At 56.7% G+C, this 27,800-nt stretch overlaps 2 protein-coding genes across 14 annotated transcripts in view; one reads left to right on the forward strand and one right to left on the reverse strand.

The window, feature by feature from the left end:
* Window positions 1-336: 336 nt before the first annotated feature.
* On the forward strand, window positions 337-6,225 carry PHETA1 (PH domain containing endocytic trafficking adaptor 1). Of its 2 annotated transcripts, none has more exons than XM_039724773.1 (2): window positions 337-1,389; window positions 1,885-6,225. In XM_039724773.1, the coding sequence occupies exon 2, from the start codon at window positions 1,896-1,898 to the stop codon at window positions 2,655-2,657; it is 762 nt and encodes a 253-aa protein (XP_039580707.1). In that variant the 5' UTR covers window positions 337-1,389; window positions 1,885-1,895; the 3' UTR covers window positions 2,658-6,225. The 2 variants fall into 2 exon arrangements, with proteins under 2 accessions (XP_039580707.1, XP_039580708.1); XM_039724774.1 differs by having other exon boundaries at window positions 1,238-1,377.
* A 154-nt stretch (window positions 6,226-6,379) lies between these two features.
* Window positions 6,380-27,800, reverse strand: part of CUX2 (cut like homeobox 2) — a 60,975-nt gene continuing 39,554 nt past the window's right edge. For 3 of the 12 annotated variants that reach the window (XM_039724729.1, XM_039724727.1, XM_039724730.1), the window contains exons 2-19: window positions 21,832-22,251; window positions 17,271-17,408; window positions 17,032-17,140; window positions 16,171-16,247; window positions 16,022-16,088; window positions 15,259-15,307; window positions 14,412-14,516; window positions 13,740-13,934; window positions 13,582-13,640; window positions 13,244-13,491; window positions 12,425-13,060; window positions 11,436-11,537; window positions 9,985-10,760; window positions 9,375-9,534; window positions 8,641-8,910; window positions 8,219-8,407; window positions 7,843-8,116; window positions 6,380-7,450 (exon numbers count right to left, since the gene is read on the reverse strand). In XM_039724729.1, the coding sequence (XP_039580663.1) occupies window positions 6,796-7,450; window positions 7,843-8,116; window positions 8,219-8,407; window positions 8,641-8,910; window positions 9,375-9,534; window positions 9,985-10,760; window positions 11,436-11,537; window positions 12,425-13,060; window positions 13,244-13,491; window positions 13,582-13,640; window positions 13,740-13,934; window positions 14,412-14,516; window positions 15,259-15,307; window positions 16,022-16,088; window positions 16,171-16,247; window positions 17,032-17,140; window positions 17,271-17,408; window positions 21,832-21,991 (4,269 nt within the window). In that variant the 5' untranslated portion in view covers window positions 21,992-22,251 and the 3' untranslated portion in view covers window positions 6,380-6,795. Of the gene's footprint in view, window positions 7,451-7,842; window positions 8,117-8,218; window positions 8,408-8,640; window positions 8,911-9,374; window positions 9,535-9,984; window positions 10,761-11,435; window positions 11,538-12,424; window positions 13,061-13,243; window positions 13,492-13,581; window positions 13,641-13,739; window positions 13,935-14,411; window positions 14,517-15,258; window positions 15,308-16,021; window positions 16,089-16,170; window positions 16,248-17,031; window positions 17,141-17,270; window positions 17,409-21,121; window positions 22,252-27,800 lie in introns of those variants that run through there. The other 9 variants (XM_039724734.1, XM_039724733.1, XM_039724732.1 and 6 more) reach the window with 9 other exon arrangements.

A 27,800-nucleotide genomic window follows, 5' to 3' on the forward strand; every position in this document is an offset into this window, starting at 1 on the left:
GAAAGGAAAGCAGAGTTGGGAGCGCTGCTGCCTTTTTCCAATTAGCCGAGCTGCTCTAATAAAGATATTGCTTCTCCCCACAGCCCTTCCCATTCTAATCTTGCCGTGTGAAAAGGCATCTCTGAGCTAGGCAGGGAGATAAGTGCTGCAGCGCCCTGAGACTTCCCACCAGCGACCTTGAACAGAGCTGCTCTGCTCAGGAGGGAAGATAAAGCCCAGATGGTTTTAGTACTGGTTTGAATTCCTTTTTATAGCCTGAAAGTGAAAGTCTGCAGGTGACAAGGAAAACCCTCGGAGAACTGAAAACCTCTGACACAAGCAGAAAATTATAAAGTCCTGAGCAGTTGTGCAGGGGAATGAGGGCATCTGTGGGTGGGGAGTGAACCACAACCTGTGGCAGAGGTCAGGGACAGCAGGGATTCTGGGATGGGGACCTGTAAAATTCCTTGATTACCAAAATGCACACATGGCTGTGGAGCGGAGCAGGGGGATGAAGAAACCAGAGGAAAGGGACAGTGATAAGGAGAGCAAATCCTTGACGCTGGTATTTACTGGGACAAGGTGAGGACAGCAACACTGCCAAGGTGGTCCTGTGAGCCTGGAAGGCCATCCAAGAGCAGAAGTCAGGCTGAGGCTTGTCCCCACTCAGCTTCTTGTGTCCCTCTGCACTGAGACCACCCCACACTTATCTGTGGCCCCAGGATATGGCTGGAAGGTCGGGAGAGCAGCCAGGACTTGCAGCCTGGTCCCCTGCAGCATCCCCCACCCACACAGAACCAGTCCACGTCCTGCCACCATCCCTCCTTGCAGGGCTTGTGTCACCCACCTCATCCACCAACCTCTGCCCGTTCCCTGCCAGAATCCCAATTCTTTCCCTCCAAAACGTGCTCAAAAATACAACGTTGTGCAGCCACCTTCAGGACTAAACTTCTGCGTTTCCCACACGTGCACATCCCCGAGTAAATCCATACATTCACCCCGGGATGTGCATATCCCCGCACCCTCCAGTGCGTGCCCCCATTCCCCCCTCGCTCTCCCCGCTCTGCCTGGCCCTCACTCCCGGTGCCCGGAGCCGTGTCCTGCCGGGATTTTGGGCCGAGCCAGGAGCTCCCTGCCCCGGGGCCGAGCTCCGGAGCGCTTTCCCAGCTCCTCCCTCCCGCTGGCGGCCGCGGGGATGGGCGGTGGCGGAGGCGGGCGGGAGCAGCGCTCCGCCCGCGGGGCCGGGCGGGCCGGGGCGGTGGGAGCCGAGGACAAAGGTGACCGTGAGCGAGCCGTGCCCCAAAGCCCCCTCGCAGCGTCCGACCCCGCACCCAGCGCTCTCACGGCCACCACGGCCGCGCGCGTGTCGTTGATGCTGGTGGCCGCCGCAGACCGGAGGTAAGAGTCCAGGTGAGTGCAAAGTCTGGCACGGCGAGGCCGCCAGCGATTAGGGGATAAGAGGAGCGGTGGCCTTGCCCTGGTGGCGGGGTTCATGGCCACGGCGCTCTGGAGCGGCAGCCAGATCCACGGCGCCGGCCGAACCCTCCCTGCCACCGCGGGGAGGAGCGGCGCGACACGGAAAACACGGCGGGAAGGTCACCTGTGCAGGTGACGTGGGGCACCGGGACAGGCCCTGCCTGGGGCTCCTCCGTGGCAAAACACTCCGCTGGGGTGGTGGTCGTGGGGTGAACCTCGTCCCCAGCGAGCCCTGGGGAGCCAGAGCCCACCCGGCATCCGCCGGCCTCAGCACCTGGTCTGGGAGCGGGCTTATCCCAAGTATCCCGGTGTTGTTTATTCAGCAGCTCCATTTCCTGGGCGCCAGGGCTGCTGCCAGCCAGAACAAAAAGGCGATGGTTCGTTTCCGTGCAATTAAGGCGCAGCGCTGAGCCCCCTCTGTCCCCGCAGGGCGCGGAGCCATGAAGCTGAACGAGAGGAGCTTGGCCTTCTACGCCACCTGCGACTCCCCGGCCGACAACTCCGGCTTCCTCTACAAGCGCGGCGAGCGGCACACGGCCTACCACCGCCGCTGGTTCGTGCTCAAGGGCAACATGCTCTTCTACTTCGAGGAGCGCGACAGCCGGGAGCCCGTGGGCGTCATCGTGCTGGAGGGCTGCAATGTGGAGCTCTGCGATTCAGCCGAGAACTTCGCCTTCGCCATCCGCTTTGGCGGCAGCAAGTCCCGCACCTACGTGCTGGCGGCGGAGAGCCAGGCGGCCATGGAGTCCTGGGTGAAGTCGCTGTCCCGAGCCAGCTTTGACTACATGCGGCTGGTGGTGCGGGAGCTGGAGAAGCAGCTGCAGGAGATGAGCCGGGGGCTGCCCGGAGGATGTGGGGGTTCCCAGGACGCTCCCGGCTCGTGGAAGCCGAAGCCGCCGGGGCTGGAGCAGTCCCGGGAGCGGCTGCCGGCTCTGCCCGCCAAGGAGAACGGCTGCGCCGTGTGGAACAACGTGCTGGGGGAGGACTGGCCGCCCGACGCCTCTGGCTGCGGTGGGCACGATGAGGAGGGGAGCCCGCGGCCGCCGCCGCTGCCGCCGCGCAGGCGGGCGGTGAACGGCGAGGTGGCGAGTGCCAGGGCAGAGGGCCCGTCCGCCTTCTGCCGGCTGCACGAGCAGTACAGCCGGGAGGTGGCCCGGCTGCGGCAGGACTGGCAGCAGAAGCGGCGTGGCCCTCAGCCCTGAGCGGTGGTTGAGCCCTGGGAACCTGCCAGGAGCTGGAGCAGGTGGCCATCCTTGGTGCTGGCCCTGTCCCCTCCTCACCCCGGGGTGTGCAGATCTGGCTGTGGTGGTGATGGACACCTGCTGGTGGGGCCAGTGAGGGCTGGCCATCAAGGGACACCCGTGCTGCTCTGTGGTGGTGAAATGGGCACCGCAGGGGTGCCCTCCAGCCATGCCCCCATGTGGGTTTGGGGTGCTCCACTCAGCACAAGCGAACTGCAAACCACTCATGGACTGAGGCCTCCTGGAAATCGACTGCTGCTCTGGCTCTGCTGGGGCCTCTTGGTGCTCTTGCAGTGGGATCATGCCTTGACAACTTCTGGAGGAGGATTGTGGTGGGATCTCACCCGTGTGGGTTCCACAATGGAGAGCCTGCTACCAACTTCCCCTCCTGGCCCAGCACAAGGCTGAGGTCGGCTGAGCTCTGCCAGATCCCTCTGCTCCAGCAGGATGTGGTTTGAAATGAAAATATCAGTGAGTGCAGCCCTTCCTTAATGGCAGCAGCAGCTCCGCACGCTCAGGGGAGCTGGTGACACCCAGCCCCGGGCATTTCATAGGGAGCAATTGCTGCTTGCAGCCAAATATGGGAGGGGTCAGACCCTGGGGGAATTCAGCAGCTTCAGGCACTGCTTTGCTGTGGATATTTTGGGACAGCACATCATCCCCGTGCCAGCTCAATAAGGGGAAGCATCGCTCGTGGTGGCGAACGGGAACGTGTGTGTCAGCAGCAGAGCGTGAGGAGTGATTCATGTGCCAAACCAGAGCAAAGCTGGTGTCTCATGCCTGTGTTTCTATCTTATTTCCACATCAGAAACTCAAGCTGCTGGCCCAGAGGTGGGGTGAACCACCCTGGAGCAAGGGGGAGCAGTCAGGGTGCCCTGGCTTAAGGCTGGGTGGCTCCAGCTGCCTTTGTTCCCTTGGGACAGATTTTTCTACAATAAAAATTGTTCCCTCCCATCCACAGTCCTTGTTTGTGCCTCTAAACCCCTGGGGAGGGGGATCCAGGTGGGAATTAATGCTTTCTTTTAGTCCTTCTGTGCCCACCATGTCTGTGGGGCTCCTCAGGCACTGTGTCACCTGAAGGGGACATAGCCAATACCAGGGTCTTGCAGTGTCCTGGAGCCCCATATCTGCCTGCAGGGATGGGGTGAGATGGGATGGGTCACCCTGGGAACATTGGGACACCCAGTGCCAGGGTGGTCCCATATCAGGGCATCTCTTAACCAGGACAAAATATCTGTCCCCTTGTTGATGCTACACAGGGACCAAGGACTCTGCCCATGTGAAAGTGGCCAGCATGTCCCCATGTCCCTGCCCACACATCCCACCTGCATGAATGTCTCCATCTTCCCTTTAACACGAGATCTGGCAGAGGTTGGGCCATCACTTCTGGGGGAAACTGAGGCACAAAGCCAGCCAGGGTCACCTGCTCACCAAGAGCCCTGCAGAACATGGAGCCTGCTCCTGGCCAGGCAGGCATCCCCCTATGGAATTTGGCATTTGGAGCAGTGCCAAGGGCAGCCAGGGTGCAGCTGCACCCAGAGCACCCAGATGGTTCTCGTGGCTCCATCCTTCACCACAGGGGGAAGTTTCCACTCTCCATGGCAGCTGGCACAGCTTCTCCAGACGTTCAGATATCCATCAAAGATAAGTCCTTCTCAACATGTTCGCTGACAAACAAGCTCAAACAGATATGCAACATATGGATTTATTAATTCATCAGACACAAACAGCCCTGCCTCGTGTCAGAAGCTGCTGACTTGCCCAGTGATGGTTGGCTCTGAACAAGAGCTGTGCTGGGGCACGGTGCCATCGGCAGTGCCAGGCTGGACAGGGCTTTGGCAGCCTGGTCAAGTGGAAGGTGTCCCTGCCCGTGGCAGGGCGTTGGAGTAAGATGATCCTTAAGGTCTCTTCTAACCCAAACCATCCCAGGAAATGATGATTTTATGATAAACCAAGCTGCAAGTCATTCTGGAGGACGCTGAGCTACCCCAGGGGCAGGAGCAAACCTGCAGCAGAGATGAGCACAGGAATTTCATGGGGCAGGATCACACCCTGAGCTGGACTAATCCCATTTAACACCTTTTTTTTTATCCCCCAGCCACTGGGATAATGAGAGCTCTTACCACAATCCCAAAGCAAAGCTGTGACTTCTGAGGGTGCCCACACTGGGCAAGTGTGAGAGGGGTTCCCATTCCATCACCTCCGGACAAAACACACGCCAAGGCCAGAGTCGTATCCAACTTCTGTATTTAGTGGCTCTTTACAGAACTTGTTCCTCCCAAAATTGTTAAACAAAGTTCATCGATCTCATAGAAACTTTTGAAGTACAGAACATGAGCCTAACAAAAACGTGACCGGTGTGTCCCGCTGGCTTTCATACAACAGGATTGCCGTGCTCAGGACTATCCTAAGTGCATCCTCAAATCCCACTAAAGCTCCCTCTAGCACAAAAAGGAGAAGGCAGTCAGTGGTCACACCTCCACCTTCCACAGCACGGTGGCAGAGCAGCCGTGGGCAGGAGAGGCGGGCAAGGAGAGCTGTGCCCTCACCCAGCATTGCTCGTCCACCCGAGTACAAAAATACCCGAGTACAAAAATACCTTCTATTCTGATAAAAACATCTGCAGTGGAAAATCAGTCAATGCTTCGCCTGGGAGCCTGGCAGGGCCTTGGTGGGTGATGCCATGTGTGCAGGGGACAGGGCAGAGCAGCCCAGAGTGGGACACTCCACATTGTTTAAAGGCATTTTGTTAGCAGAGGCCGGCTGGAGGTGGCAGGGTCAGGGAGGTGACAGGGAGCACACCGGGATGGTGCCACCACTGAGCTCCTCTGTCTGCCCAGGATCAGCCCTGGAAAGCCAAGGATCAGTGATGCTTTGCCCAGCTCAGGGTTGAGCTTGCCCAGTTTAGGCAGGAGCCTGATGTGACACCCCAGAGCTCATCCTGGCATCACTGACATCCGCTACCTGGGACACGGCTGTGGGGAGGGGACGCTTTTCCTGCCCTGGTGATCTCCCTAAAAAAGTGCTGGGCTGTGATGCTGGAGCAGCCCTGAGCAGGGCTCAGCCTGGAGTGGGTGGTTCACGATTTTTGGGTGCTCACCTCAAGCTCTGCTGCTCCAGGGCCAAAGCTCAGAGGCTCCACCTTTCTCTTTCCTGAATGGACAGGGAACCGGGATGCCATGACGTCCATCCCCAGCGAGCTGGCACCATCCTCAAGCATCACACCCAGGGACATTTTCCCATCCCACTCCCAAAATCCCAAGCTCACTCAGGTTGCCTTCTTTGCTTTTGCCTCATTTTCTCTCCTCTGGGAGCTGGCACGAGCCTCACCACGCCGGATGGGAGCTGCCACCGGCCGGAGGAAGCGCGAGGGACGGCGTTGGGACCATGCTACATCTTGTTCCAGAAGGCTATTGCAGACATTTCTACAACATATACAACCGCACGGGACATTCTGTGTTACAAAGGCTTCCAAAAACATAAACCACCAGAACTAAATACATACTCGATGGCATTGGGGCTTTAGAGTCTTCAGGGACTAGGATGCAGTCTCTGGCTGGGGCAGAAGCGATGCAGTGTCTTACAGACAGGGGTGGAAACTGCAAAAGTTTCTTAAATTTGGTCAGTCTCATAGTGCTTCTTGATGGCTTTGCTCAAAAAGTCTTTTCTGTGGGTTGGTTTTCTTTTTTTTTTGTTTGTTTATTTGTTTTTAATCTCATCCAGTGGCAAACTACAAGACTTCAGTGTACATTTAATGACACGACTGCTACATCATCTTGATTTTATAGCTATCTTTAATATCAAAGCAGCTTAAGCTGTTAATAAATTCCAAAGTATCCTTTTATTAAAATATCTAAAAGAGGTCTATAAATATTTTTTGTTTTTTTGTTTTTCTTTTCTAAAATTGTTCCCAGTTTTTCACATTTAAAACAAAGCCAGAGGGGTGGGGCGGATTCATAGAGGGGGGGGGTCCCCTCTTTTCCATGGGCGCTCCTCTTCCGTGGCGCCGGCCACTCGTCACCTCTCGGTGCACACTGCATTTATCAAAATATATATATATGTGTGGGGGTGTGTATATATATTTAGGGTGTCGGGGGGCTCAGAACTCCCACTCGAGGGCCTCCTCGCGGTTGGCAGCCCGCTCCAGGCGGTGGATGATGTTGTTGAGGTTGGCCATCTTCTCGTGGCGCCGCTGCACGCTGGTGCTGAGCCGGGGGCCGGGAGCCGGTGGCAGCGCGGGCGAGACCGGCCCGGCAGAGGATGGTCCTGGCGAGGCCGAGCCGGTGAGGCCGGGCGAGGAAGCCGCCGAGGGCGATGTTGGGGACACCACCAAGCTGCAACGGGACGACCCCGCCGAGGACTGGGAGCTGTCGGGGTGCGGCGGTGGCGGCGGCGGAGGTCCCCCAGCGGTGGCACCGGCGCGGCCTCCCCGCCGCGGGAGGCTGGGGGCGGCGGCGTGGGGGGCTGCCCCCCGCTCCTCCTGGGGAGGTCCGGTCCCTTCGGCCGCTCCGGCCGGGCTGCGTGAGTCCCGACGGCGGCTCCAGCCGCCCGGATCCCCCTGCTCCTCCTTCACCTTCACGGGCACGGCGGCGCAGGGGGGCTCGCCCCCCACGAACACGGGTTTGTGATCCTCGGTGTCCGAATCGGGGCTGTGGGGGGCCCGGCGCCCGGGGATGGCCGTCCCGCCACTCTGCTCCGGGTCCGTGTCATTGTCCTGCGTGCCCTCCACCAGCATCTCTCGGCGCATGCGTGACCTGCAGGACACAACCACGGAGAGGTGGCAACAACCACCATGCCATGTCTCCAGCCACTGGGCAAACTGTCCACTGCAATATCACCTAGGGATGAAAGCTGTGCTGCTCCCCAGGGCTGGGCTGCTGTGGGGATGGATCCCGTGCTCCAGCAGCCTCCATAAGGCTGTCCCCCTTCTCAGACATCCTGTTCTGGGGTGAGCAGGTGCATGTGAGCGTGGAAACCACTGTACATGCTCAACATGACTTGGTCAAGGTAGCCAACACCACCCAACCTGGGGACCTCCAGTGGGTCTGCACCACCCATCTAGGGAAGAGTGATGGGGAAGGCTGGAAGGGGAACAGTGACACCCCTTTTGTGGCACAGCACCCCAAAAGCCCGGGAGTGCCCGTACCTGTAGTTGTGGAACCAGTTGATGACGGTGTTGGTCTTGAGGTTGAGCTGGAAGGAGAGCAGCTCGATGGTCTGCTGGGAGGGATATGGCTCCAGCTGGTAGGCTTTCTTTAGGGCTTCCTTCTCCTCTGGCGCCAACACCACCCGCGGCTTCTTGATCTGGAGCAGGCTGAGGTCCTGCGGCGGCGCGCTGGGGCTGGCGCACTCGGAGCGGGCGCCGGGGGACTCGCTGTCCGAGCCAGCGCTCATCAGCCCGTACCGGCGCTTCAGGTAGGCTGCAGGAGAGGACACCCAGCTGGCACGGCTCGCCTCCAGCCCAGGATCCCCCCATAGCCAGCACCCCTCACCCAGCGGGGCCGTGTCACCCCGTCCCTCACCCTTCTTCTCCAGCTTCTTCATGTCGCGCAGCTTCTCCACGTTGTGGGGGTCGTTGAGCCAGAGCTGCATGCGGACGAAGGGCTCCCTCCCCTTCAGGCTCAGCTTGTGCCACGGCTTGGGCCTGGAGAGGAGATCGGACACCGAGCCCTGCGTCAGGCCCAGGATGCTCTCCCCAAACAGCCGCTGGCCTGGCGGAGGAGAAGCAGAGGTGGTTAGCGGGGCAGAGCAGCGGGACGGGCGCTGCAGCCCCCCTGCAGAGCAGGTGCACCCCATTTCCCAGCCAGCATCCTCCTGGAATTCCCACGAGCACCCACAGAAGAACGTCTGGGAAGGGGGGGTTGCATCTACAGGAACTGGGGTGCTGGATCCATGCAGTCTCACCAGCAGCTCCCAAAAACTTGGGCAGAGAGAGGGTCCGCACCTAAATTGTTGTCTGTCAAGACCTCCTTGACCTTCTTGGTGATGGAGTAGGTGTCCAGCTCTGGGGACATGGCGACGATCTCCTGGATGCCCATGGGGCCCTGGCTGTTGGGATACGCCTTCCCACCCAGCAGAGGCGTCGAGCGGCTCTCGGGCTGCTGGTTCTCCTTGCTGCTCTCCAAGGCCAGGGTGAGGGGCTCCTGGCAGCCCTTCTCGTGCTCAGTGGGGCTGGGGGGCGGCGAGGGGGACGGCTGGGGCTCCGCCGGGCTGGCTGTGTGACACCAGGGCAGAGGGGTCAGCGGGAGGGGACAGTGCAGGGACCCAGCAGGAGCAGAAAGGGCATTTGGGGGATGCCTATGGCTTTGCCCTCTAGAGAAGAGGGATACCAGCCAAATTTTTCCAGTGGTTACAAAGTGGGAGATGGTGGTGATGGAATAATTAGAGAGAAAATGCCACCAATATAACACAAAAAAAAAATCCAGTTACTGCTTTATGTCAGGCACAAAGCCCAAGATTTTTGATGTGGCTTTCCTTTTATTTTTGTTTTAAATGAAGGGGGTTGGGTATGAAAGGGGCTTCCCAGGATCTGGATGTTGGTATTGGAGTGGGCTGGGACAGCTCTTCCCAGTGCTGGGGTGGGAGCAGGACAAACTCACTGGGATGCAGGGGATGGACACAGAAGTGGTGGGGACACTGATGGCACGTGGGGACCACAGGGACAGTGATGTCACTTACCCTGGGAGGGTGTGGGCTGCTGGCTGATCCCCTGGCCCAGCTGGTCTGTCAGCCAGAGCTGCATGCGGATGAAGGGCTCCCGACCCTTCTGCGTCAGCTTGCTCCACGGTTTGGGCCGCGACAGCATGTCACTCACACTGCCCTGGGACAGTCCCAGCACCTGGGCACCACGCAGGCGTCACCCGCTGAAGGCGGGGTGCACTCCCCCAGTGCTGGGAAGCCTGCCTGCCCTCCACTCCCGTGTCAGGGGAGGGGGAGCAGGATGCCACCCACTGCCACCCGCTGCCCCACAGCATGTCTGGACCCTCTGTCCCCTGCCATGGGTGCTGTTGGTGGGTCCCCCAGGACACCCAGTGGGGTGGGAGGCTGGTCCCCAAAGGGCTCTGTTTAGGGGACTGGGTATTCTTGGTGGGAAGTGCCACCAACCAATTAGTGGTGGCCACTGGGAGACTGGGGTTGGGTCAGATCCTGAGGACTCAGAGTCCTCCAAGGGGAAACAGACCAGGGAAAAGGAAGACTCTGGAAGGAGCTGGTGAAGGCCACCAATGAGCCCCAGGCTCTGGGTCATGGAGCAGAGGGGACACCAGCCCCCCCTTCTCCAGGCTGGTACCTTCTCTCCGAAGATCCTCTGGCAGATGCCGTTCTTGGCCAACTTCTCCTTGACCTGCCGGGTCAGCTCCAGCGTGTCCACCTCCCTGTACATGTACATCTCATACTGCTCCGGCGTCAGCGGTGGCACCGTTGGCTTCAGGGTCCGTGGCACGTACGTGGGGTAGTAGGACAGACGCCCACCAGCCGCCGGCTCCGCGCCGGCTCCCTCCGCCTTCATCTCCGACAGCCGCTGGGGCTCCTCGTCCACCGCCTGCAGCTCGTCCTCGTTGGTGCCACCCTCACCAGGCTCACCCCGCGGCCAGCCCCTGCCGTTGGCCATGCTGGAGTAGCTCGAGGAGGAGGAGGACAGCGAAGGCGACACGGAGGTGTAGGGCCGGCTGAGCAGGCTCCGCTCCGACGCCCAGTGCTGGTCGAAGTAGGAGCCGGCGTCGCCGATCTCCGACTTCACCTTCCGGATGATGCTCTGCACAAAGGCGGCGGGGGAGAGCACGGCCAGGGGCGTCTGTGGCGGGCCAGGGCTGCCCCCGCTGCCCTCCTCCTGCTTGACGTAGGTGGGGGCGATGTTCTGGCTGACGGTGGCCAGCGTGGAGCGCTCGGTGGGCGCCGCGTCCCCGCCGCGCCCGCTGGCCCCCGACTCCATGTCCAGCAGCGCCTGCTGCTGCGCCTGCATCTCCCGCCGCGCCTGCTCCAGGATGCTCTTGATGGCGTCCTCTGAGCTGCTGCCACCCGCCCCGTTGGCCACTGCCTGCGATGCCGACGGTGTTTTGGGCTCCCCTGCAGAAAAAAGGGGTGAGGGCAGCCCCGAGGAGCAGCACACGTTGTTTGCTGTGTGGCCACGGCTCGAAGTGTGGGACAAAAGCAGTTTATCCCGATTGGGTTCGGAGCAGCAGCATCCACAAAGCAAAAGCTTCAACAGCCCAACTCAAAGCCAACTTCTTTTTTGATGATTGTGAAATAAATCCCATTACCAACAATGCGATAGACAAACATGTTTGTTTTCCCTGCCTGTTTTTCCACCGTTCCCGTCTAATTTAATTCTCCGTGATTCTGCTTTCTCAGCAGACTACCTGTTTTAATGTGTTTCATTTCTTGTAATTGACTGTGAGAGCAGCTGCTTTAATGATTCCTCGTGCCAGATGGATTCTGAATACTCATTTAATCATCTGGTTTGGGGCAGGGGGGAGGAAAAGAGTGCATCCAAAGTTTCTGAAAGCCCAGACCTGAACTCTGCTGCACAGGGACTCTTCCATCCCACACGGTATTTCCTTCCAACATGCCCTAAAATTCTCCATGGATGTCGATGGGTGAAACACCCCCAAAAAAGCCAATTTTTGGGGTGGAACCCACAGCCACAGAGCACCCAGCCACTGGCACCCCTTTGGGTGCTGCTGCCACAGGGCAGAGCAGGGACTTGGCCACCCCTGGAGCCACCCCCATGGCTGCACCTACCTCCCTTCTGCGACTCAATCTCCTTTTTTGCCTGCTCCAGGATGCTTTTGATGGCGTCGTCGGAGCCGGTCTCTGGCGTCCTGATCCGTGGCGTGATGCTACCTGATCAAAGAGGCAGGATAACAGCTTTGTCACCAGCGCTGGTTTTACAAGCTCCACTTGTATGTCAGGAAGTATTTACTGCTCCTCTTGTTCGGTTATTTTTAGGGATGCTGGTTTGAAGACAAATGTCACTCCTGATTAGTCGCTACCAGAGCACAGGGAGCTCTGATAGCCCTGGCCAGCTCCTGCCTCTGGCACAGCATCTCCCACCATCCAAACAAAGGGCACCCTCTCCCCACCAGGAGCAGAGAAATTAACACAAGGACCATGTCCCCATCCCTGGCACTGCGCCCTCCTGGCCGTGTAAGAGAAGTGTTAATGATGGATCAGATCCAGGGGATAAATCAGAGCCCTCCAGGATGAAACCAGCAGGTGCACGGGCCATGGGTGTGCATTGTCCAGTCCTGGTGCCACCACGGGGACTCGAGTGACCAGCTGCCACTGCTGAGATGTGGCCAGCAGCCACTGTCCCCAGAGATGGGAGTCACCATTCCACGGCTGTGCCAACGCCGCGCCAAGGTTCCGCAGCACTAAAACTTCATTATTTTAATGAAATATTCCGGAGCACATTGATTCATACGGCACGGAACAGCCTAATGAATAATTAAATGGCACTTGTCAGAATAAATGAGTAAGGCACGTCCAGGGATGCAGCTTCCACAGCCACGGGTTGTTGTTAATTGCTGCCGTTTGCCAGGGCCCATCCCAGCCAACAGCCAGCTCCATCCCAGCAGGGAAAATCCCAGGGTGCCACTGGTGGGACCAGCACCCCAGCACATCAGGGTCTGGTGAGCATGGCATGGGGCACCCCAGGGTGCTGCCAGGGTGAATTGGGGTGCACTGGGAGGGGACAGGACCCGCTGGTGAGGGCCACCCCAACCACTCACCTCTCTGGCGCACCTGGATAGTCCTCAGGGCCAGCACGTTCTGCTCGTCGGAGAGGAACTGCTTCATCTTGATGAACGGCTCCTTGCCCTTCACCGTCAGCTTGTGCCAGGGCTTGGGCCGCGCCAGGATCTCGCTGACGGAGCCCTGCGACAGCCCCAGCACGTAGTGCCCGAAGACCCTCTGCCCGATGTTGTGCTTCAGCAGCTGCTCCTTCACCTGGAAGGCGATTTCGGCCGTGTCCAGCTGCTCCTCCTCGGCGGAGCTGCCGGCGCTGCCCTCGGAGGGCTCGCCGGGAGGGCTGGTGGCACTGGTGGCCGGCACGGGGACAGGGTGCACGGTGCTGCTTTTGGCCCCGAAGAGGGAGGAGGGGAAGGGCGGTGCCCCGCTGCTGCTCTCGCTCTTGTAGCTGGCCAGCGGGAGGTGGGGGGCCTTGGGGTCCCCTGGAAGCCGCTCGCCCCCCGGGAAGGGGGACAGGGAGAAAGTCCGGGGACCGTCAGGGGCCATGCCGGGGCCAGGCAGAGGCGGGAGGGGAGTGGGGGACGCAGGGTCATCGGCCGGGGCGTGGTGGGGTGATGGGTACGGCTGCTCCATGCCCAGCGCATCCTTCCCCGACTCGTCTTCGGAGTGATCCTCCTCTAGAGATGAAGGAGAGAGAGGGAGACACACTAGAGTCCCTGTGGCCACGGCTCGGGCACAGCCCTGCAGCCAAACAGCTCCTGCCTCAGTTTCCCCAGGTGACATCCCACCCCACCACAGCCAGGCCACCCACATCCCCACGGATATTCCCAGCGCGATGCCACAGAATCTAGGCTCCCTACCAGTGCTGGCCAGCAGGCTGGGCTTCTCCAGCAGGTACTTCTGGGAGGGGTAGAAAGCCTCCTTCCCCAGCAGCAGGGCCTCCTCCGCCTTGGAGATGCTCTGCAAGGAGCCAAGCCGAGATGGGGACAGGCGGCGGAGGCAGCGCCGGCAGGGCTGGCACAGCCCGGCCAGCGCCCCGGGACGCGCCACGGCACTTGCCTGGGGCAGGCTGCAGCCGGCAGAGGCCACCTTCATCGCCTTCAGGATGCTGGGAGGGAGACAAGGGGGTGACGTGGTGGCCGTGTCACGGCTGTGGGTGCCAGGACACCGGCAAGGCTTGGTGCCCGTCATGCCATACCTCAGCTCGGTTTTGATCTCCTCGTAGTCTGCCTGTGCCTGCAGCTTCTCCTCCAGCTTCTGTGGAGCAGAGGAGGGGACTCCTTGCAGCCGGCTCCTGGTGGCCACGCAGGACCCGTGTCCCCCACCCCTGGCACGCCCCAAGCCCCGCGGGCGCACCTCGATGGCCTCGTTCTTGGCGGCCAGCTGCCCCTCCAGCTCGGCGATCTGGGTGGCAGAGGACTCCTCCAGCTCCTGCAGCGAGCTCTGGAGGTGCTGCACGTCCTTCAGGAGCCGCAGGATCTCCCGGTCCTTGGCAGCCAGAGCTGCCTCCAACCTCGACCCTGAGCACATGGAATAGTTCACTTTGTCCTGCTGGGAGAGGGGACACTGTCAGCTCCCGGCCACCCAAGATGGGGACACGGGCCACCCTCCCCATTGGACATGTCCCCATAGGAAGCAAGGCTCAGCCCAGCGCATTGGGGACACTGGTGACAGAGCCCTGGGGAGGGACAGACCTTCCTTGTGCCCTTAAAGGTCTCCCAAGCACATTTCAGTGCTGTGGGGGTGCATGTCCCCTTCTCCGTGGGATGCTGAAGGGCACAACCAGTGCCACCACCTCAGGGTGAAAACACTCCTCAGGCATTTTGGGCTTGCTCCCCAGCATGGTGGGTGCTCCCAAACACAAAAAGGTGCTCCTGCATCAGCAGGGTTCTCCCAAGGGCAATGGGATGCTCCTGGCTGTGACAGATGCTGCCAGCTGCAGGGGGGTGCTGCTGGCCCAGGGCTGTCCTTGGCCCCAGGGCTGTTCCTGGCCCCAAGGGGTGCTCCTGGCCCCGAGGATGCCCTCACCCCCGTGGTGCCCGTCGGGGAGCAGCAGGCCAGGCGCAGGGAGCTGTTGACAGCCGCCAGCTGCTCCCTCAAACTCTCCACTTCCCTCTGCGCCGCCTCCGCCCGCTGCAGGAGAACAGAACAGGAATCACGCCAGGAACTGAGGCTCACCCCACCCCACACAGGGCCCAGGATCTGCCCCAGTCTGTGCCTCTCCTGAGCACCCCACTCCCACCTCCATCATCATAAGCCCAGCCCAGATATTTAAGCTCCCCCCAGATATTTAAGCTCCCCCCAGATATTTAAGCTCCCCCCAGATATTTAAGGTCCCCATGTCCTAACACAGTTCCGGATCCCAATCCTTGGGCACTGGCTGCAGACCATGTCCAGGACACCATTTTTTTTCCACCCAAAAGGATGGTTTTATTTACACAAATTGTTCTTTAGATCTCTTTTTTTAACCACATGCATTTATCTGTACCTACATTTTCAGAATAAAATAAAACTAATTAAGAGGAGTGGGCAGGACCAAGAGAGATTACAACGGAATCTAACACAGGAACAGAGTGGGGTTGTGCCCTAAAACACCCGTGAGAGGCTGGAGGTGACAAGTGCCAGCTCCAGCAGCCAAATGGAGCCTGACAGAAAGCCAAACACACCCTTGACCCCACACATGGGGCAGGAGGTCCCACCAGGGGGAGGAAACCCGAGCTCTGCTTTGTAGGGATTCCCAACACTGGTGCCTGTCAACCCCTTGGCAGTTTTGGGGACAGACATCCAGGTCACACAGATACTCAGGGTGTGTGCAGCACCCTGGGTTCTCCAGGGCCAACCCCACCAGCTCCTGCAAAGTCAGCTCCTGGCTCACCTGGTTGGCTTTTTCGAGGTTGGTCATGATCATGGCCACTTCATCTGCCCTGAGACAGAAAACAAGAGGAGTCAGTGGGTGTGGGGGCACAGACAGCCCCGAACACGGGTTAAGTCTGAGGAATAAGGACCCTGCTGCTGGAAATTATACAACTTTCAACTTTTTTTTGGTAATTTTAGTCAGGGGCTTGCTCGCCTTAGCCCAGGGGGAGGAGAATTGAAGTTTCTTCTCAAAAGACTCCAGGAGATAACCAGGAGATAAGGGAACATTAACAAACATTTCCCCCCTGGTGGGTCGGAGACACCTGGTCTGGGCAAAGATCGATAAGAGAACCCAAGGATGAGGATGCAATTTGCATCGAAGGTGAAGGGATTACTAACCAATAGGAGATGGAATACTAAGGATTGTGTCATTTGAGACCAATGAATTTCTGTGGGGTTTTTATGTACAAATACATGGAAGGTCTGGTACAAAACCAGGTGTGATTGACTGATTTTCACTGCACAACCCAGGCACGTGTGGATGAAATAATTCTTGTTGCACATCCCGGCCAGAATAAAGTAATGCCTTGGTTCTCCAACACTTAAAAGGTGTTGTTGGAGAGTTTGTTTTTCCCACAGTTTTGATGACACCACAACTCAGGATGTTCCTGCAGTGGCTTGAAGTATCTCAGCTCCTCAAGCAGCACCACGGAGATGTCCCAGCGCTGCCAAAAGTGGCTCGGCTCAGCTCTGAGCACAACCCAGCCCTGCTGGGAACTCACTTGGACGCCGCCTCCTCGTCGTATTTACAGCGCAGCTCCAGCAGCTCCGTCTGGGTGGCCTTCAGCGCTGGCAAGAGGAAGAGGAGGGTGAGCTGCGGGGTGGGGGCTTGGCCCTCCACGCTCAGCAGCCCCTGTCCCGGCCCCACTACCTGTGTGGAGCACTTTGATCTTCTCCTCTGCCTCCCCCAGCCGAGCGGCCAAGGTGACCTGAGCTTCCTGCAGGCCCCTGCGAGAGACGGGCACCAGGGATGTACCGGGGGCACCGCGCCCCTGCCAACCCCACAGCCCCCCAAAAATCAATCAGAGGCCCCTCAGAGCCCCCTCCTCTAGCCCATCACTCACTGAAGCCAGGAAAGACCCACCAGTGGATACCAGGATGTGTCCAAGCTGCGTTACCCCTCAGTGTTAAGGGGTTACATATTTAATGTTTATTGCCCCAAAGTGTAAAAAAATTCACTTTGGGTTGAAAATGGTCCCTGATCCCTGAGGTTGAAAGCCCTCTGAGGGGGGCATGGCAGCCCACCCCCACCTGTAATTAACTGGAGGAGGGGGAAGCAATCAGGGGAAAGTTATTCTGCATTATTTATAGCCTGCACTTGCCAGGAACTTACTCGCAGAGATCTGCAATTTAGGGTTTAAAGATTCTTCATTTGTTTCCCGGTGCAGCAGCGTGTCAAGGAATAACAATGAAGGCACCAGAGCCTCCGAATTAAAAGGTCATCTAGTGAGGTTCACACAGCGACCTGGATTCAACCCATGAGTCCGAGCAAAGCCATGAGCCAGGGACAACAGCAGGGACCTGTCCCGGCTGTGCCTGTGCCTGCTGCTTCCCCAAAACCACCTGGGACTGGGGATGGACAGACACACACTGGGAGAGTATGAGAGGTGTCGGGTGCGGCCACTCCCAACCAGACAGCAAAGGGAAGGAGAAGGGGGATGGACAGGAGCAGGGACAGAGCCACACGTCCTCACAGCGCCCCAAAACCACCCCATTCCCGGCACTCACGCACTTTTGCTTGTCTGCCTCATTTCTCGGCAGCGAGGTCTCTGTGCCGGCTGCTTTGCCGTCGAGGCCGGGCAGCGGGGGCTCGGCTGCGGGCGGCTTCCCCTCCCTGCGCTCTGCGGGGGGACACAGTCACACGGCTGCGGAGGGGACAGCAGCGGTGGCCAGGGGGCAGCTCCCGGCCCCGGGACCCGCCCCGCGCTGCGGGGATGCTCCGAGGGGGCTGCCACCCTTCCCCAGCGGTACCTTTGGCGCTGCCGAGCTCCGGGTGCTTCTTCCAGGGCCGGCTGAGATCCTTCAGGGGCGGCGGCTCCGCCTCGAGGCGCTGGAGCTGCTGCAGCCGATCCTCCAGGCTCCGGGCAGCCTCCAGCACAGGAGCGGGGTCTGCGGGATGCGGGGCGGGCGGTGAGCAGCGGGGATGGCTCTGCACGGGCCCTGTCCCGCCTCCCCGTGCCCTGGGGACACCCCGGGTCCTGCCTTCCCCAAAGCCGTGGGGACACGCCGGGTCCTGTCTTTGCAGGTGCCATGGGGATATCCCGGGTTCTGCCATTCCAGGAGCCATGGGGACAACCCCAAGTCCTGCCTTCCCCAAAGCCGTGGGGACACACCAGGTCCTGCCTTTCTAGGAATTGTGGGGATATCCTGAGTTCTGCCATTCCAGGAGCCAGGGGGACATCCCCAGATCCTGCCTTTCTAGGAACTGTGAGGATATCCTGAGTTCTGCCATTCCAGGAGCCAGGGGGATATCCTGAGTTCTGCCATTCCAGGAGCCATGGGGACATCCCCAGGTCCTGCCTTTCTAGGAGCCATGGGGACACGTAAGGTCCTGCCATCCCCAAAGCCATGGGGATACCCTGAGTTCTGCCATTCCAGGAGCCCTGGGAACACTCCAGGTCCTGCCTTTCTCGGAATTTTGGGGATACCCTGAGTTCTGCCATTCCAGGAGCTGTGGGGACACCCCCAGGTCCTGCCATTCCAGGTGCCATGGGGATACCCTGAGTTCTGCCATTCCAGGTGCCATGGGGACACCTCCATGTCCTGCCTTTCTAGGAGCCATGAGGACATGCCAAGTCCCTCCGAGGCACGGAGGGACGGGCAGGGGGCACGGGGGCATCCCCTCCCATGGCACCCTGGCTCCAGCAGGGCTGGTTTGGGCACAGACAATGAGGTTTGTGCCGAGGTAAGCAGGTGCATCCGGAGCCGTCCGTCTTCCCTCTGTCAGCATTACACCATCATTAGCTAGTGTCTGCTCAGCGGGGTGTGCCATTATGTCTCCCAGGGCTGATGTAATTATACATTGACATAATTAACCCAGCAAGCCCATTAAGCAGGCCAGCTAAAAATTCATCTATAATTATTTGTTGTGTGCATGCTAATGAGTCCATCTGCACTGCCATTGTACAACATGAACAAATTAATTTACAAGTCTGGATTTTTTAATAAGTTCAAGAAAATGCCTCCTATTGAGCCAGGTTAATGTAAGTTTGGAGGATTTTTTTTTTTTGGGGGGGGGATTCATGGAAAAGAAGAGGAAAGAAAATAGATTTGAATTCTCCAGGGTCAAAAAGTTAGGCAAACAGGGAAGTGGGATGGAGTTGGGCATGCTACTGTATGGCACGGACACGTGGCAGGCATCCAAGGGTAAAAGATAATAACAGTGAGGGAAAAAAAATTCCAACAACTGGCTGCCTCCAGTCAGAACGGGACACAGAGCAGCTCTGCTGCTTGGCAAGCCCCTGGCTGAGATGGAAGCAGGATGAAGGAGGCCGTGTCATGGGATCTGGGGGTCAAACACAGCACCAGACAACTTTGGGGTGAGCCTGCCCCGAATATGCAAGATTTGGTCCATGCCCATGTGGATGCTCCTTGCAAACAAGAAATGCCCAGACATGTGCTCCTCCAAATGGGATTTGGGGGTCTGCCTGCCTCACTGCTGCCCTGCCACCCCACACCATCACACCCCACAGCTTCCCCTCAGGATTAGTGACTGCAAGACCAAAAACCCCTGGAGCATCCTCCACAGGGAACGTTGTCCCTTCTTTCTGCTGGACATCACAAGGCCCCACCAATGGATGGAATAAAAGTTTGTGCCAGGATTCTGGCCATGAGGATCCACAGGCAGATGCTGAGTGCTGTCAGCTCTGTCACTGGAACAGGGACCTGGCTCCAGCTGGGACCCTCCTGGGGATGCTCACGGCATCCTTCAGCTCCTGGTGTGCCTCAGCTCAGCATCCCCCAGGCAGGTTCCCCACCCCAGGGTGCAGGAGGACAGTGATGCAGCACAGCCCCGGCCAGCCTGGGTGCTCCCACAGCCATTAATAACTCCCACAACAATGTGAGTGGAGATAAGGACATGGATAATTAAACCCTGCTCTCCGGGGGCTGCCGGGGTCCCCCTGCACTCCCCAGCCCTGGGGGGGTTGGCGGGAGGCTCCTGCCAGCCTGTGAGCTGCCTCCATGGAGATAAACGCTGGGACAGGCCCTGTTTGATCCACACCAGCAACTCCTCCTGCCTCCAAGATGAGAAATAATATGGGAAAAATGGATCTGAGTGATAAAGCACCAGGGATTTTCCTCAGGTCAGCATTTTCCTTCCCATGAGCTGCAGCCCTGCTGGTGAAATGCAGCTGGGGTGATGCCTCCGTGTGCTGTTCCCTGTTTGGAGCTGCCAGCCTGGGATGAAACGGTGGGAGCAGAGCTTTGGGAAGGGAAGAACAAACCCTTGCAACAGCCAGGGCAGCGCAGACACCAAATTCCTGGCTGGAATAACTACACAGAGCTAAGGCCACGCTGCCCACCCACTGGGAAACACCACCCTGGGTTGTGGGGCTGGCTCTGCCACCACATGTGAGATACTGGGGTGTGGTCCTCGCCCCAGGGATCACATCTTCCACTGGGACAGGTCAGACCTGACACTGGCCAGCAGCACAGAAGGGTGACAGGTGACACGTGTGCCTAAACAGGACCTGAGGGCACCACTCTGGGGCCAGGGTGCAGGGTCACCCACCAGTGGCACAGCCTGGGAAACCGTGTGTCCCTGCCCTGATCTCTCACTCCACACCCTCACCCACTACACATGCAGTTTATATATATTAATTAAATAAATAAATTACAATATAAATGCCACCACTAGCTGGCGTCATTGGCCACCCTTTAGTGGCACCGGCAGTGCTGCAGCAGGATCACAGAACCACAAAGTATCCTGAGCTGGAAGGGACCACAAGGATCCAGGAGTCCAACACCCGGCCCTGCACAGACACCCCAACAATCCCACCCTGTGCATTCCTGAGTGTTGTCCAGGTGCTCCCGGAGCTCTGGCAGCCTCGGGGCTGTGCCCATTCCCTGGGAATCATTCCCCTGAGCCTGCCCAGCACCCTCTGGGGGAGAACTTTTCCCTGATACCCAACCTAAACCTCCCTGACACAGCTCCAGCCGTTCCCTGGGTGCTGTCCCTGCTCACAGAGAGCAGAGATCGGAGCTGCCCCTGCACTGCCCCTCCTGAGGATGATGTGGTTTGGGATGAGGGCTCTCCTCAGTCTCCTCTTCTCCAGGCTGAACAAACCAAGTGTCCCCAGCTGCTCCTCACATGGAGAAGCTCCTCCAGACCCTTCACCATCTCCACGGCCCCCTTTGGATGCTCTGACAGGGACAGGGGCAGTTCTGGGTGCTCCTCACCTTCTCCTGGGCAGACACAGCTGCAGGGAGCACCTGTATCCCTGGGGATCACCAGCTAATCCCGGAGCCAGGGCCATTCCACCCAGCCCACGTTCCATGCTGCTGCTGCCTGGCCCCAGGAGGAGCACAGGTCACCCATGGGACACCCACAGTACCTCCACAGTGTTGTCACCTCTCCACCACCACGGCCTCTCCTCTGCCACCCCATGCCAACCTGCTCAAACACATCCACCAGCACCCTACCAATCCCTCCACGAGTCAAAGTCAGCCTTAAATCAAATCATCCCCAACAACAATGACATTAATTATGCTTTTAACACATTTTACTGCTTCCCCCCCTTCCCTTCACGCCACATCTGTGTGAACAATATCCAAAAGATTTACGGTTTTCTCCCGTAATTACAGACACACAGCCAGCTCACTTATCAAAATACTTGCTGAGCAATCAGGCTCCGTTACAGTCTCTGCCAGAGATTTGTGTTGACAGCAGCCATTCAAAGCAAAAAATGTCGAATCAGGACTTATGTGGCTCTTGGAAAGTATTCCACAAAGAGTTTGCCTGTCGAGAGACATGTGGACATGGAACAGACGGGGATGAACCGTGGGAGGGGGGATTTGGGGAGCAGGAGGGGAGCAAGAGAGGATGCTGTGCAAAGCAGAGAGAGGAGGAGGAGGAGTGCAGAGAGCACAGGGAAGCAGTTTTGGGGCGTGCATGTGTGTGCATCCATGTGCAGGCGTGTGCAGGCGGGTGAGGTGGGGAGGGAAGATAACTGGGTTCTGGAAACCCAGCTGACATTTGGTTCTCGTAGCACAGGAGAAAATTTAATGAGGACAAAAATATGTCTCCCTAATTCCCCTAAGAAATCATTAAAACATTTTGTTATTCCTAAATGTCTGGAAAATGAATTAGTGGCCCTGCAGGAGCCTTTCCACGCATTTTCAGCCGTTTGCAGCTCGCAGTGCCCGACGTGCCTGGCGCACACAAACCCCTCCAGCTAGGACCAGCTCTGCCAACACCAACCTCAGGGCTGCCCCGTGCCTCAGTTTCCCCCTCCCAGGACGGCGTGGCGCCCCGGCCACAGGGTGACAGAGGAAGGATGTCCCCGTGGCTCGCTCGTTTCGGTCAACTTACCGTCAAACAGACAAGTGGGAATAGCCGCAGTGTTACTACACGGGCTGAGCAAATGTATTCCTTTCCTAACGTCAAGATGCATTTGGCTCAGGGGCTGAAACACAGCGACGGCAAAAGCTGCTTCCTCTCCTCTCTTCGGCTGGGATCTCCAGAGCACCATGCGCCGGCCGCGGTCGGCGACGCCAGCCGTGCCAGGGACGGTGCCAGCCGTGCCAGGGACGGTGCCAGATGTGGCAGGGACGGTGCCAGCCGTGCCGGGGATGGTGCCACGCTCCTCGCTGGCTCCTCTGGGCACCGGCACGCGACTCGTTAGGCAGCCAGGTCGCCACCGCGCTGCTTACCTGGAGCTCCGAGCAATTGCTTGTAAACACTCAGGAAAGCCGTCTCAGCCTCCTTGCTTCTCTTACTAAGTGCAATCACCTGCGGGGAGAGGGATAAAGGGTCAGGGATGGGCTCGGAAGAGGGAACCTTTGCCAACACGGCTCCGTGCCCGCCCCGTGCCCCGCGCAGAGCTCGCTGCCCGTGGCTAAACTCCTCGTGCCGCTGCCATGTCACGTCTCCCTAAATCATTGATGTGCTCTGAGTAAATGAAAATTATAATTTAATGTCGGCGCTTAAATAAGAAATAAAGAAGCCCGCCCGTTGTTGTGCCTGCAGGGCCGGGTCCTTCCCCTCCCAGGGTGGTGCTGGGGGTGGAGGTGATGCTCACAGCAGGACTGGGACACGTCCTCCTGTCCCTGTGCCCCTGGGTGCTGGGGTACTGGGGTGCTGGTGACACTCGCACCAGCCACACCCCACTAACCCAACAACATTAATCTGCTGCGTGTTCCCATCCAACATTTATCAGCATGAATCATTTACTCCCTTTAATTTTTCAAGGCACAATGACACCCCGGGGCAGGGGCTGCTGCCCACCAGGTCCCCTTGGTTACCCCTCACATCCAGCCCCACCTGGAGCAGATGGGATGGGGCAGCAGAGGGACACGAGGGCACAGGCATCAGGGATGGAAGTGACCCATTCCCAGCTGGAAAATGTCCAGCTGGAGCCAAATTGTGCACTCACAGCAGCCAGTGGCGGAGGAAGAGGTGCCCACCCAGCAGACACACTGTTATGACAGGGAAATAATCAATTAAATGGCTCTTAAGCCACCGATGGGCTGAACTTTGGGCCTCGGTCTGGTGGCAGCTCCCACACCAGAGCACCTTCCCCTCCTGTGTGCCAGCAGAGCTCCTGGCTCTCCCTGCCAGCCCGGATTGCCATCTCTTGTCATTCCAACCCAAAGCAAACGGCTCATTTGTAATCCAGCAGCCACCTGAGCAAGCCGCCTTCTCCTCCGGAGCTCGCAGGCACTGGAGCACAAAGATCATTTTTCTATTGTTAAAATTGTATAAGCCGGGCTTTTTATAGCAGCTCGTACACAAACCTACTTTCTCAGCACCGCGGTTCCAGCAGAGGAGGAATTTGGGGGCTTTTCTTCAGCGTTCTGCAAAAATGCTTGGCTTCAGGGTGCTTTAAAATAATAACAGTGAAGAGGGGAAAGGAGGGAGGAGGCAGCCAGGAGCTGGCACTGCCCGTGTGCTGGAGCAGGACAGAGATTTGCCTGCTCAATCTGCCAGTGGGGTGAGCCCTGGTGGGGATTTGCAGGGCTGGGCTGCTCGTAGCATCAGCCCTGTGTGACCTCCCCATTCCCAAACCCTTTGGAATGCACAGGAGGGGAGCAGGAGCAGGCACGGGGCCATGGGGATGCCTGGACCTGCCCCATCTCCCCTGAGCTGGCATCAACCAAAGGTTGCAGAGCAAAAGTCCAGCCCAAATGTTCTCCAGTCCCCCTCCACCACCCGTGCCTGTCCCTGTGCACCCCTAATCCATGCCAGGGGCAAAGAGCTGGCTCAAACCAAGCTGTCTGCACGGCCTTTCCTTCCTCAAGTCACATCTTAGAGACAAAGCATTTTCCAAGGAGAACCTTTCCCTCTCCTCAGCAATCCCTGTGGGGGTCTGAGCCCTGCATTGAGGGGTGGGAAGGAGCCTGCAGCATCCCCTGTGCTGGGCTCCAGCACATTCCAGCCCACATCAGTGCCAGGGCACCACCAGCGTGGGCAACTGGCACATGGTGAGCCAGCCACCCACTGAGCTCTTCCAGAGTCCCACTAAACTTGTAGGAAATGTCAGTAGAAAAAAGGATATTTAACATTTTCAGTGATCTTTTCCAGATGGGGATAATTTACTCAAATGCCAGGGGAGATTTCTGCTGGAGCAGCTCTGAGTCCCGCACAGGGATGGCTCACCCAGCACTGAAACTGCTGCAATTCCTCACACAGAGCTGAACAAACACCTGGGAAAAGCCCACATCAGCCCTAAAATCAAGGTCTTATAACAAAACACCTACATTCTCACTTTCTTGAGGCAGAACCAAACCCTGCATCCACATCCAAGAAGGCAACATCTGAAAACATGCTGAAAAGAGGAGGAAATGGCTAAAAGTGGGGGAGCTGAGTGCCCCTGGAAGCAGGTTCAGTGGGATCAGGATGGCATCACTCCCGTTCTCCCCATCACCACGACACCCATCAGTGACACAACCTGCAGAGCCCTCGGTGCCTGCTCTGAGTGAGCTCTGCCTGTGAATTAAACACCCAGGTATTCTTAATTCCCATTTTTCCCCCTCCAGAGCCTCCGTGGGCTCAAGGTGAGGCGCGGCACGGGATCGCCGCCGTCTGATAAATTACATTTCCGCGCCGGGTCCTTTTCATGGCTGGTGACTTTCCAGCAAAGCAATTATCACTGCAGAATGCGTAATAGCCTAATTAATTACTATTGTCAGGCTGGCCTCTGTGCCATGATTATACCTTCCGAAGCCAACTTTTTAAACATTTGGAAGCAGAAATATTATTATAATTGACTGACAAAATGGTAAAACTCCCCCGGCGCTCCTCCCGGCGCTCGGAGCGTCCCCGCTCCAGAGGCGCGGGATTTGCGTCGCACCGGCGGAGAGTTTATTCTTGCATCCACCAGATCAAGTGCAGGATAAGTAGTGGGTTATTTCCATCTAAATACTGGTGGCAGTAAACCACAAATGAGCTCTTTTTCAGCGTGCAGGAACAGCTGTCGGGGGAGAAAGCGGCAACAGAGACCCCAAATGTTGAAGGAAAAGTGATGAAAAAGAAATTAATTCAAGGCTTTGCTGTTTTCCTTGGGTGTTTTTTTTGCTGATGTGTAAAGAAGTTGGGGAGGGAGAGAGGGTGGCAAGGAGGGGGAGATTGGGAAGGAGCCACTGTCCTGGGGGAGCTCTGGGTGATGGGGCTGGACCACCACGAGGAACCAGGCACGTGTTGGGGTCCTTTGGTGCCTCTGTGTCCAAACAACCCCCTAAATCCTCCACAAGTGTGCACAGAGCCATTGTGCCCCCACAGATCCATCAGAGACACACACAAACCCCTCACACACATCCACAGACCCATCAAACACTCACACACCCATCACACCCCCCCAAACCCATCACACCCACAGCCCCCCCACTCCTCCAAAGGCAGGAGCAGCTCCCAAGATTTCCACAAGGCCAAAAAGCAATTCATGTCAAAAAGATCAATAATATAAAAATAAAGCCTGAGAATTCTAGTTAAAGGGAACATCACAGAAATATGTTGTTCACGTCCATGATTCGGAGATTAAAAAAAAAAAGGGGGGGGAAAAAGAAGAATCAATATAAGTTCTTTAGATGATGTTATTTCTAATGAGAAATACACCAAGACTGCTGCAAATAACTGCTTAACGGAGGGAAAAAAATGCATTAATAATTTACTTTCTAAAGCGCGGGATCCCGAATGGGAGAAAATTGCTGCTGGTTCTTAATTTTGTTGTAATATTGCCTGACAAGTTCAGTGATGTTTTGGCAAAGTTCTTGAGAGCAGATTCAGAGAACACTCAGTTCATTAGGTTATTTTTCCCCTCTTTTTTTCCCACATCATCCTGACCCTGCTGCCTCAGGGAGAAGGAGCCCGAGCTCTTTCCTTCCTGTGCACCACAGCAGCAACAGGGAAAATATTTCAAGCTTATCCACCCTCCCCACCATAACTTAATCCATGTTTTTTCACTGACTGTTCGAGCTGGTTCTTTCCTTCTTTTCTTTTTTTTTTTTTTTATCCCTCATTCTTTTTCCCTGAATTTATTATTTTAGTGCATTTGCTGACAGTTGGCAGCTCAGAACCATCTGCCACCAGCACAAATCTCAAAATCAAAGTTTTCAGCATCCAACCCAACGAGGAACAGGCTGATTTCTGACCACCACCAGGAGAATGTTCCACCCGGGCAGGTTAATTCCCAGCAAGGATTTCTTGCAATCCCCCCATAATTATTTTCCGTGAAAAATATTTTCCTGGAAAGTTACGCTTGCGAAAGAATATTTTCCTGCAAAAACAGCCAAAATTCCCCCTGTGGCTGACAGCAGGGGTCCAGGTTGGTGTGGGATACAGGCAGGGATGCTCAGGCTCTGCATCCTTGGCATGGATGATGGGGGTGATGGGGGGGTTCCCACTGATCCCCAGATTTGGGATGCAGCCAGGCTGGCCCCGCACCCCAAAGATTGTAAAGTTTCACCTCCCACTTAGCAGAACAAAACTTTTAATTTAGATGTTTTCATCTATCTATCAGAGTAAAAAAAAATAAGTTTAAAATAATGACTGTAATAAATGAAGGTAATTAATTGTAGTTTGTTCCTTTACTGTCTAGTCAGCTTAATTTTACCTTTTCATCTAATAATGAGAAAATAATTTTTGTGCTCTGAGGGTTAATGATATGTAACTGCAAGAGCTGCTAATTGCATGTTGCAAACTATTCATCAAAATCCCCATCTGCGCTACTTGATTATGTTTGCTAAATTATTGCTTTGAATTATCTTTCATAAAGCAACTTTTGTAATTAGCAGGGCTTTCGCTCTGCTCTTTTCTCCGGCACAAGGATATTCAAACTTTGTCCCTCTCAAGCTGTTGCCATTAAACTGCTTTTGGGGAGAGAAAGGAGCTGCCCTTTAGTTGAAGAGGGGGGAAAAATAAAAGCTGGGTTTATCCTCTGTGGTTACAATTTCTTCTTCTCGTCCTGCTACTCCTTCCTCGAAGGAAAAAAATTATCTAAGAGCCTAAATATTCAGGAGATGTATTCAGGAATAGGAGAGAGAAAGGGTCCTACAGGCCCATCCACACCCCTCCAGGTTAATATTTAAAAATTATCTTTTTTCCCCTTTTTCCCCTCCCATTTAGAGGAAGGAGCAGAGGGGGAATGTTTGCCATCCATCACCCCGAGTTTATGGGCTCCTTCTCGTGATGCAGGTGGAGCACTCAGCTCTCCCTGCTTAATATTCATGGGGAGAGAGGAAAAGTGGGGTTTGAGGGGGAAATGTAAGGGATGGGAGTGGTGCAGGCTTTCAGAAATTTGAAAAAGAGGAGGAAAAAAAACCAAAAAAATAGGAAAAAAAGAGGGGGAAAGGGGAAAAAGGTAAAAGGGGGAAAAGGGGAAAGAGAGGGAACAAGGGACAAAGAGGGAGAAAGAGGGGGAAAATGAAAAAGAGAGAAGAAACAGAGAAGAGGAAAAAGCATAAAGAGAGAAAAGAGAGAAGATAAGAAAAAGATAAAAAAGAGGAAAAAGGAAAAATATTTGAAAAGAGAAAGAAAATAAAGAAGGATTAAAGGGAAAGGGAAAAATTATAGGGGGAAAGGAAGCGGAAAAAGAAAAGGGAAAAAAGGGAAGGGAAAAGAAGGGGAAAGGGGAAAAAGGGGAAGAACAGAGTCCTGAGCCCCCCAAGCCTGGCTCCAGGAGCAGCAGCACCTCACTGGTGTCCACCCTGCACTGCCTGGCACCAAAGCAGCCCAGAAACCCAACCTCAAGGTAGCAGAATCCACTTTTTGGGATAAAACCCCCCCAAACCTCCTGTGGAAAAACTCCCTGGCGGGCAGAAGGTGGCAGAGCTGGGGAAGCAGCT

The sequence above is a fragment of the Passer montanus genome, unplaced genomic scaffold, assembly GCF_014805655.1.
Source record: "Passer montanus isolate IOZ18808 unplaced genomic scaffold, ASM1480565v1 scaffold53, whole genome shotgun sequence".
Taxonomy (NCBI): Eukaryota; Metazoa; Chordata; class Aves; order Passeriformes; family Passeridae; genus Passer; species Passer montanus.

Excerpts from the sequence above, each read along its gene's own strand:
- PHETA1 (XM_039724773.1), top strand. The coding sequence starts at position 1,896 with ATGAAGCTGAACGAGAGGAGCTTGGCCTTCTACGCCACCTGCGACTCC.